The 11,094-nt window shown below is 40.4% G+C and overlaps 1 protein-coding gene across 3 annotated transcripts in view; it reads right to left on the bottom strand.

Moving 5' to 3' along the window:
- The window catches only part of FLACC1 (flagellum associated containing coiled-coil domains 1), a 41,654-nt gene extending 32,703 nt beyond the window's left edge, over nucleotides 1-8,951 (bottom strand). The window contains exons 1-3 of one of the 3 annotated variants that reach the window (XM_049615893.1): nucleotides 8,196-8,949; nucleotides 3,829-3,963; nucleotides 435-573 (exon numbers count right to left, since the gene is read on the bottom strand). In XM_049615893.1, coding sequence (XP_049471850.1) covers nucleotides 435-547 — 113 coding nt within the window. In that variant the 5' untranslated portion in view covers nucleotides 548-573; nucleotides 3,829-3,963; nucleotides 8,196-8,949. Of the gene's footprint in view, nucleotides 1-434; nucleotides 574-3,828; nucleotides 3,964-8,195 lie in introns of all 3 variants that reach the window. The other 2 variants (XM_049615894.1, XM_049615892.1) reach the window with 2 other exon arrangements.
- Between the last annotated feature and the right edge of the window lie 2,143 nt (nucleotides 8,952-11,094).

Below are 11,094 nucleotides of genomic sequence, written 5' to 3'. Positions count from 1 at the left end.
TTTCTTTCTTTCTTTCTTTCTTTCTTTCTTTCTTTCTTTCTTTCTTTCGAGAGAGGTGCAGGAAGGGGCAGAGAGAGATGGAGAGACAGAGAATTCCAAGCAGGCTCCATACTGTCAGCACAGAGTCTGATGTGGGGCTCAAACCCACAAACTGTGAGATCATGACCTGAGCCAAAATCAAGAGTTGGATGCTTAAACAAGTGAGCCACCCAGGCACCCCTGAGACTTCCTCATTTAAAATGACACTGAGTCTAAGCAGGACTGGCAAGAGCAATGTGCTGCCAACAGGCTGGCTGGGAAAGCTGCGTAAAGCTAGGCTTTCTGGCCTTCTTGGGATTTTGTTGCCTAGTTGACTATTTGGATATATTGAAGAGAAAGAAGGCTGCAAATGGAATTCAAGGGCCCATGTTCTACTCCATCCATATAATCCTTACTTGGGCTTCCCTGTGGAGGTCTTGCTTGGTGGCTGAGGGGTCTTGATTAGCTTCCGTGGTCCCAAGTTCCAAGGGTCCCAGCAGGTACAGTAGATGAGAGGGTTGGGGTACATGGCAGGAGCTGCTAGATCAGGAGGTCCTGGTTGAAGTGGGAAAGTAACATCAGAGAGTTACACCATTCAGAGTCAAAGCAATGATACTTAAGAGACAAATTAGGAAGGACCCAGCAAAAGCCCAAAGCACACATGGTAAATTCTGGGAGCTGTTGATCTGGTGCAGGGTCTTGACTATAGAATAACATCTCACTCCTTGGCACCCAGTGGACTTGACTTGAAAGCGACTTAAAATTTGTCACCACTGAGTGCATACTGTGATCCAAGCACACAATAAGTGATCAATTATTGTTATCTCAATTTTACAGATGAGGATACTGAGGTTCAGAAAGATCACAGGGGTAGCAAAAATCTCCTAGGCCCTTCTTCCATCAGGCCACATTAGCTCTCACTGAAATGAGGAGAAATCCCTACAGTAGATCTTGCACAGAACTTCCTGGAAAATTAACTCTGTTACTCAAATTACAGTGCAAGTGAATGTCTCAATTTCATCCCTGTTCACCTGCCCGAATTATAGATCAAAATCCTTCCTTCTTAGCTCCATGAAAACAAAACCAAAAAATCCCTATTACAAAGGTCTGCGTGAAAGACAACAACTATCAGATAAACATGGAAACTTGACCACATTTGTTTCTTTATTTTCCAGAACTCCACAAAAATGATAGTACAGGATTGTGAGATAGTGGAAAAAATATATTGGTCTCTGCCCCCAGTTCCTGACACAGGGCTCCTGAAAACCTTGTGAATCCCTAAGTGATAAGAGCACTAGGAACATCTGCTGTTCTAATGAGGCAACTGTGGGTGGGCTCTGGGATGGAGGCTGGTCACCAGAAAAACCAAGACATGTTTAAAAACTTGGAGATATCAGCCTCAGCCCCTGTCCCTATCTTCCCAGGAGGGGAGAGGGGCTAGAAATGGAGTTAATAACTGATCATACCATGAGGAAGCCTCCATAAAACTCCCAGCAGTATGGGATTCAGTGAATTTGGGGTTGGCAAAGACATCCACACTCAGGGGGATGACACACCCTGACTCCATGAGGACAGAAGCTCCTATGCTCAGGACCCTCCTAGACCTCACCATATGTATTGCTTCATCTGGCTGCTCATCTGTATCCTTTATCATATCTTTTAATAAACTGGTAAATGCAAGTAACTGTTTTCCTGAGTTCTGTGAGCTGTTCTGGTAAGTTAATTAACCCAAGGAAGGGTCACAGAAACCTCTGATTTCTAGCTTATGGGTCAGACACACAGATGACAACCTGAATTTGCGATTGGCATCTCTGGTGGGGGTGGTGAGTGCAGTCAGGTGGGACTGAGTACTTACCTGTGGTATCTGGTGCTATCTCCAGGTAGAGGGGGTCAGAATTGAGGTAAATTGTAGGATACCCAGTTGGTGTTACAGAGAATTGCTTGGTGGGGGGAAAGCCCACACACATCTGGTGTCACAAGTGCTATGGGTATGGTAGTCATGAGAGAGCAAAGGAGACACACAGGAGGAAGGACTGGCTTTTTTCCTAATTCAAGGATTAAAAGAGGTTTAATTTGACAAGAACAGGGAGAGTGGGAAAGGAGATGGAATTGCACAAGGGCTGTCCATGCAAGTTTGACACACTAACTCCCCCTATCAGCACACCATAGGAAGATGCGGCCTACACACCTGCAAAATGGGTATGAACCAGAAGGGGCCAATTCCCACAGTGAAGGCCCCCAAAGACTCAGGACATGGAACTGATGGATTACTGGACAACACTGACAGACCTCTGGCAGATCTGTTGGAGCACGTAGTAGGCAGATAATGCACCCTCCCCCCAGACATGTCCATGCCCCCATCCCTGGAACCTATAAATATGTGCAATAAGAGGACTTGCAGCTGTGATTAAGTTAATGGTTTTGAGAAGGGAGATTATCCCAGATTATCTATGTGGGCCCAAGGTAATCATAAACCTTATAAGAGGGAGGGTAAGAGTCAGAAAAGAGAATATGATGGTGGAAAAGGAGGTAGGAGTGGTCGTGGAAAGGCCAAAAGCCAAGGAATGTGGGCACCTCTAGAAGCTGGAAAAGGCAAGGAAATGATTCTCTACTAGAGCCTCCAGAAGGAACCAAGTCTTGCCAACACCTTGATTTTATCCCAGTAAGAGCTATTTCAGACATCTGACTTCAGAACTAGTAAGAGAATAAATTGCTATTGTTTTAAGCCACTAAATTTGTTACAGAGCAGTTGTAATAGGAAACAGAGCAATTGAGGTGATATTACTAATAGAAACATAGAAACCTGGGGTGCCTGGGTGGCTCAGTCAGTTAAGTGTTCAACTCTTGATTTCAGCTCAGGTCATGATCTCACAGTTTGTGAGATGGAGCCTGGAGTCAGGCTCTGCACTCAGCATGGAGCCTGCTTGGGATTCTCTGTCTCCCACTCTCTCTGCCCCTCCCCTGCTCATGTTCTCACCCGCTCTCTCAAAATAAATAAATGAACACTAAAAAAAAAGAAAGAAACGTAGAAGCCTAAGAAAATAAAAATTATATAATGACTCCGGGTTAAAAAATATTATGTGAGAAAGTAAACATAGTTATAGTAAGGTACACTCTCATATATATTAATATAAACACTTGATAATTACTTTTAAAAAAGTTAATTGTGACTAAATTGGAAGAGCAGAGGAGGGAATGGAGGAAGGATATATAAGTGCTAAAACCTCATCTACCACACCTGGAAGTCAACAATGTCTAAAGCTGAAAAATTAACAAATGGGGTGAAGGCAATTATTCAGACATTAAATTCCAAAAGAAATAGTTACAAGAGCTGAAAATAGTTGCCACTAAGGAGCATGCTGAAGAGTAGAACTGAGAAGTGAGGGGCAGGGGGGTGGTGGTAGAAACTCTAACTTTTCATTAATAAACTTGGAACACAATTTAAATTTTAAATGTTATCAGTGGATTATTTGATAAAAAATAAAAACCAATGACAAAAAATGTTAGGAGAACCAAGAGACCAATGGAAGGATTACAATGACAGCAGAGTTCACTCAAATTTCCAAGTCAGTGACTGGTTTCCAATAGTATACTAGAATAAATTTGGTTAAGAATCAACTGAAAAATGAAACAAATGTTTTTCTGTAACATGACTGATACTTGAGAAACCCGGTTATATGGCCTAATGATTTTAGAGCTAAAGGGAATCATAACTTGAGTCCATTTTACAGATGAGGAAATTGAAACTCAAAGAGGTGAAGTGATTCCTGGGCCACCTGTAAATGCTCATTTAACAACAAAAATACTTACAGACGCTTGCTGTGAGCACTGTGCTAGATGCTGGGGAATATGGAACACTTGCACTGTGCCCTTAGGGAACTTGTGGTCAGGAGGGTAGCCATCAGAAAGGGAGCTGAGTTGGGAATGTAAGCTGGTGCAGCCACTCTGGAAAACAGTATGGAGGTTCCTCAAAAAACTAAAAATAGAACTCCCCTATGACCCAGCAATTGCACTACTAGGCATTTATCCAATGGATACAGGTGTGCTGTTTTGAAGGGACAAATGCTCCCCCATGTTTATAGCAGCACTATCAACAATAGCCAAAGTATGGAAAGAGCCCAAATGTCCATTGAGGGATGAATAGATAAAGAAGATGTGGTATATATATGCAATGGAATATTACTCGGCAATCAAAAAGAATGAAATCTTGCCATTTGCAACTACGTGGATGGAACTGGAGGGTATTACACTAAGTGAAATTAGTCAGTCAGAGAAAGACAAAAATCATATGACTTCACTCAACAGATGAACATAAGGGAAGGGAAACAAAAATAATATAAAAACAGGGAGGGGGACAAAACATAAGAGACTCATAAATATGGAGAACAAACTGAGGGTTACTGGAGGGGTTGTGGGAGGGGAAGTGGGCTAAATGGGTAAGGGGGACTAAGGTATCTACTCCTGAAATCATTGTTGCACTATATGCTAACTAATTTGGGTGTAAATTAAAAAAATAAATAAATAAAACAAGTTAAAAAAAAAAAAGAAAGGGAGCTGAGTGAGCTGTGCAGAGACTCTGCCTTGGAAGAAAGACAGGATGTGCAGGTGGAGGCAGGTACAGGATGGACTGGGTCCTGGTGCCTGGTGGCATTAAGGTCAGGGCTAGAAAGGAGGCCTCCTAGAAAGGAGGCCAAGAGACTGGGTAAAGAGCGAAGGCCTAAAGACCAGATGACAAGGCTACCATATGTCACTGTCTGCATTCTGCTGTGCATGGGGACCTAGTCAGGAGATCTCAGGGAGACAGGGTCAGGGAAGCAGTTGGGGTGGAGCGCCCTAGCCAAGAAGATGATGCCACAGGGGCTAGGATTCAGGGGAGAGTCTGAAAGGAGGATGCAGTGAGAGCAAGAGGTGCTTTGGACCTTGTATCTGCTTTCTGCGAGGACAGGGGCCAATCGTGAACTTGGAGGACTTAGCGGGAGTTCCTGGCACAGGAAGTGAGAGTCTGAGGAGGCCAGCTCCCAGCAACTGCCTTCTTTATTCAATTTCTTTCCTGCCCAACCGGACTGTATGGTTCTTGAAGGGCAGGACTCCACTATGTCATTCTCTGTGTCCCCATGGAGCCTGGCAAAGTGACTTGTCCACAATGGGTACTTGATAAATATTTGTTGCCTAATAAAGTGAGTGGCTGTAACCACAGGGACCGAGTCAACAAGGAGAAAGGAGATCCACAGATAAACTGCAAAAATGTAACCACTGTTACAATGTTATGGATAATATCAAAAATTAGAATTAAAAAACAAAATGATTGGTAAATTATTGAAGAGTAATGGAGTTTTACACAGATTTTAACTGATTAAAGCCCGTGAGAACGTGAAGAAATGCTTAAGAACAAAGATATTAAGTGGTATATATGCAATGGATACAATTACAAGTATGTACCTATATGTACAAAAGCTAGAAAATAATAAAAAGTGAAAATTGGGCTAGAATATCAGGATTATGTTTTTTTTCTCCCTTCCCAATTTTGTTAATTTGTTTTTTATTTTAAAGTTTATTCATTTTGAGAGAGAGAGAGAGAGAGAGAGAGCAAATGGGGGAAGGAAAGAGGGAGAGAAAGAATTCCAAACAGGCTCCGACATGGGGCTCAAATTCACAAACCGTGAGATCCTGACCTGAGCCAAAATCAAGAGTTGGATGCTTAACTAACTGAGCCACCCAAGCGCCCCCCTCAACATCCTTTACTAAAATTTTCCTTGTGTTTTTGAGTCAGGTGGGCCTGATTTTGCATAACAGCTCCTCTGCTCCACTGCTTGTGGGACCTCAAGACATTTACTTTTACTTTTCTGAGTCTCAGTCTCATTTGCAAAATGGGGACATGGAAGTTCATGCCTCACTGGGCTGTCATGCACAAGAAATGAGGCCATGTCAGAAAAGCTCTTAGCACACTGCCTTGTACACATTAGGTTCTCAAAACCTGGTAACTGAGTTTAGGAATATTATAAACCCTAGTGATTTTTTGTATACTGAAGCTTTTATCCCTAATATTTGGAGATAATAGTTTATTTGTGTGTGTGTGTTAAATTGAAATGGGCTTACTGTAAAGAAAATAATAATACAGGAAAGCCTAAGGGAGCAAAAATTATCTGAAGTACTAACACCCAGAGATGACCATTGAAAATATTTTGGTTAATAAATTCTAAAATTCTCTCTAAAGAAACAGACTTAAATAATGGGAAAAACTATACATGCATTCTATATATGCATGAACTTCTTTTAATGTCAATAACTGTAGAGATATCTTTTTTTATAGATTTAAAAAAATGTTTATTTTTGTGTGTGAGAGAGAGAAAGCAGGGGAGGGAGAGAGAGAAAAAAAAAAAAAAAAAAAAAAAAAAAAGAGAGAATCTCAAGCAGGCTCCACACTGCCAGCACAGAGCCTGGTGGGGAGCTTGAACTCACAAACTGTGAGATCATGACCTGAACCAAAACCAAGAGTTGGACTCTTAACTGATTGAGTCACACAGGCACCCTGACATATTGTCATTTTTTTAAACTGAAGTTTACTGTGGAGAAATTTTTTAAATGCACAAAAGTAGAGAAAACAGTATAATGAACTTACCCATCACCCATCATAAATTAGCAATTTATGGCTAATCTCACTCATCTATACTCAGCCCATTCCTCTAATAACATTATTTTTAAACAAATTTAAAACAAATCCATAATTCAAATTATACTTAAGGCAAATCTATAAAACAAGTCTAAGATGTATTTCTATATCATTATGGTTGTGTGAATTTCTATCCTACAAACATATCCATTTATATTTTTAGCCAGGTTTGTATTGATGAACATTTGGGTATTGCCTTTTTTTTTCTATCGTAAACAATGCCTTGGTGTATATTCTTTTGCTTTTAAAAAGTACAGGCCTCTCCTTCCAAACACTTATAGGGATAAATATTCGAAATATTTAACAACTAGTATAGACATGGCTATTGAACAATCAAAAAAGGCATGGCTATAGGGCTGGAACAGGGTCCTGCAGGACTCCACTCCTACCCTTGTGCCAGGCATTAACCTTTAGTTGCCTAATCATGAGGAGGTCTGGGGGTACCAGAGGAGGAGCTGGAGCAACCAAGGTGGCAAGGAGGACATTTCAATGGCTTGGAAAATGTATATAGTCGATTCTTGAATAAAAACAGTTTGAACTGTGCAGGTCCACTTATATGCTGATTTTTTTCAATAAATATATTGGAAAATCTTTTGGAGATTTGTGACAATTTGAAAAAACTTGCAGCTGAACCATGTAGCCTAGGATACCAAAACAAGTTAAGAGAAAGGTATTAAAGTGAGACTACAGTATATAATACATATAAGATAAAAATATATCTTAATTGACCGTATGTTATGGGTAAAGCTTCTGGTCAACAGTAGGCTGTTAGTAATGTTTTTGAGGAATCAAAAGTTATACCAGGATTTTTGACTGCATGGGGGGTCAGTGCCCCTATCCCCTGGCGTTGTTCAAGGCTCAACTGTATATATAACCAGTATATATATATATATATATATATATATGGCAGTATTTTAATATTTCAATGACTACATACCAGCTAAACATCAGCCCTCTACTTCCAGTACTCTCCCACGAGGAAACCACTGTTAACAGGCTTTTTTGAGGCGTATACTTGCAGAAAAGTTCTATGAATATGAATATATATGTACATACATATATTATACATAAAATCTAAAAAAATTTTTACATAAACCAGAGGTATACTTTACATACTACACCATGTATTTGCTCTTTTTACATAACAGGATATCTAGTAGCTATTTCTGTATCAGCATACATAGGTCTACTGTATCCACAAGTGGCTTGATGTTGCATTGTAAGGCTTTAAGACTATAGAGGGGTGTGTGTGCGTGCGTGCGTGTGTGTGTGTGTGTGTGTGTGTGTATCTATGCAGGCACACCCATGTGTGATGTAGGATTCTTTCTCCCTCTTCTTTTCCTTTCCTGTATTTCTCCTTGATGATTTTACCTAAGGCTCAGGGGACTGAATGTGTCAATTGGTGACACTGTAGTCACCAGTGAGCCAGCTGAGCTTTCAGAAAGGTCACTGGTTAGTGCTAATAACCAGACACAGAAAGTACATAAAACTTTTCCAAAGAGCTTACCTGGAACTTCTCAAAGATTTGTTTCTCCCATGTGGTCCTTTTCCAAGTCAAGAGTCTTAAAGACATCACAATTTTATAGAGAAACTGTTTCTCATCGCCATAAAATTAGCATTCATTTTAGATGAAATCCAGAAGTTCCAGAACTTGAGACTTTGGTTGTTCCAAGTGATTGAAATGCCAAAACAAAATCCACAGTACGTGTAGGGCAGAGAGACAGACTTGCAGTGAATTCAGTCAAAGGCTTTTACAAAGGCTGAATGGGCGTCAGCACAAATTTTCCTTCTAAATACAGTCCGGTTTGAATCTTTCAGTATTGCCATGAAAGTCAAACTAGAGGAGAAAGTCAACCTTTCATTCAGACTCTCTTGACTTGGGCCTTGAGTTGTGAGATTTGGTTGGGAGATGGCAGGTGAAGGTTTGTTTCTTTTATTGCTATGGAAACAGAATGGCAGCACCTCATTGGCTCAAGCACTCAGCTCTTAAAAAGAAGGCTGGAGAAGCAGCCAGCTAACAAATTCTCTAAGACACAAGACAAAATATGCTTCAGATATACTTTCAGAGGGGGGCACCTGGGTGGCTCAGTCAGTTAAGCGTCTGACTCAGGCTCAGGTCATGATCTCGCGGTTTGTGAGTTCAAGCCCCATGTCGGGATATATGCTGACAGCTCAGAGCGTGGAGCCTGCTTCAGATTCTGTGTCTCACCTTCTCTCTGCCCCTCTCATGCTCATGCTCTGTCCCTCTCTGTTTCTCAATAAACGTTAAAAAAAGAAAAAAAAAAGTATAACCTATTAAAAAAAAAAAGATATACTTTCAGAGGAAATAGAATTAAACTGCACTCCTAAACTTAATTGGCCTATGGCAGTAGTTGCCAGACAGGAGGAGGATTTTATGTTCTTCTGTCATTTGCTTACAGAAACCTAAAACTCTGAAGTAGGCAGTTTCTTCTTTGAATTTCAGGCTTTGAAATCTGTGAAAGTATAAATCCCCTAGGGCAGGAATCCTTTTCAGTTGCCAAGGAGTTCGAAATTTTTTCCCCCTAAGTTTTCCTAAGCAGAAAAGCTGCTTTTTCTCATTATAAGAAAGAAATATGCCTGCTTATGATAGACCAGGGGCTTTCATTTTTATTCTACTGCAATTCACTATAAGAAATATATTTTACATTTTACGATAAAAAGTTGCATGAAATAGTACCTTTATTACATGCTATTCTCATCTATTTTTTTCTTCAATTTAAAATGAAAGCTCATTATAAATCCATTTGATTGATTTCATGATCCACTGTTAGGTCACAACCCATAGTTTACAAAACATTGTTATACATTCATCCATTCATTTGACTTCACATTTATTATCTACTGTGTGCCAGGTACTGTTGTAAGGTGTGGGGATATATTCAGTTTGTGTGCCCACAGAGCTTAGAGACTAATGGGAAAGCAGATAATAAATTCAATAAAAGCACAATGAAACTTAAGGGCCTCACCAGATGCAGTGGAAGTGTATAGCAGGGACTTCTAATGAGTCAGACAACAATTTTAGTCACAGAAGGGATTTGATTAGTGTTGCATATTAGAAAGATCAATTTGACTGCAATGTTGAGAAACAATTGGAGAGGCCAAGTCAGGAGGCAGGGAAACCAGTTAGGAGTCTGTGGCAGTGGTCAAATGAGAACAATGGTGGCCTTGGCTGAGGGAGCTGCAGTAGGGATGGAGGAGGGAGGACACAGTAAGACTTGGTGATTGATCAAATGTCACAGGAAAAAGGAGGAGGCAGTAATGGTTCATGCATTTCTAGCTCAAGCAATTGAGTAGATGGCAGTGCCAGTTTATTGAGATGAGAAAGTCTCGGGGATAAACAGGCTCAAGGGAACAGATCATGACTTTGGGCTTGGATATGTTGAGTTTGAGGTGCCAGGGAGAAACTCAAGTGGTGATGTCCGTTACAGAGTTTGTTCCATGATTTGGGAGTTCAAAAGAAGAGTCTGGGCCAGAAACACTTTAGGAGTCTTCGGGGTAGATTTAAAGGAAAGGGATGGATGAGATCACACAGGTAAAGGGTGTAAGAAGAGAATAGGTTCTAGAACAGAGCCCTGAGAAATATCACCAGCACTTACGACAGTATTTCTTAAAGCTATGTTATAGTTCAAATGTGTATAACCATCATTTGAATGAAAGAAAAAGTTTCATTAGTTTCATGAAACATGAAGTGTGTAAGTAGTGCTACCAAATTGATGCATACTCAGCAATGTCATTGGAGAATTGGGCATTTTTCATCTTTCTGTCATGCCAATCTCAGTGTGTCAAGCACCATGGGCAGACTAGATGGAGACAAACTTCAAAAACAAAGAGGGAGGGAAAGAAGTTACAAAGAAAACAATGAGTAGATTTGACTCATCTGGTCAAATCCATCTCCATCTAGAGACTGGATATTACTTCAAGTCTGTTTGTGTGAAATTTTATATTCAAATGCTTTCCTACAATAAAAAAAAAAAAAAAGCAGGATTTGGGTCTTGTGTAGAGAGTGGCTAACAGCAAAGATACAAAGGAAGCAGGCACAGAAGGAAGTCACTTGACTAGGCCAAGGCTTAGCACTAATTACCACTACTTTAGGATTTTTGTTTCCTCCTTTCTTCTCTTTAGACATGAGTACAATTTTGTCAGATTCAAAATAGCAGAAGGGAAGGAAATGAAGGCTTTTAGGGACTAAGTGTTAAGTGCTCTTTTCTTTGACTGAATTTAGGGAAACTGTGGCATTGCAAAAAAAGCTCTTTCCAAAGACCCAGGAAGGGGACTGATGCTAACAACATTCTCAGTAACTTTCCCCAAGCAATGCTCCTTATTATTTGGAATGGAGGTGTAGGAGGCCAGAATATCAACAGTATAAGAAAGTAGAGGTTGAATAA

Source organism: Panthera uncia (genome assembly GCF_023721935.1).
Source record: "Panthera uncia isolate 11264 chromosome C1 unlocalized genomic scaffold, Puncia_PCG_1.0 HiC_scaffold_3, whole genome shotgun sequence".
In the NCBI taxonomy this organism is placed as follows: Eukaryota; Metazoa; Chordata; class Mammalia; order Carnivora; family Felidae; genus Panthera; species Panthera uncia.
Note: the sequence above shows the minus strand (reverse complement) of the source record. Positions and strands in the feature narration are given on the sequence as shown.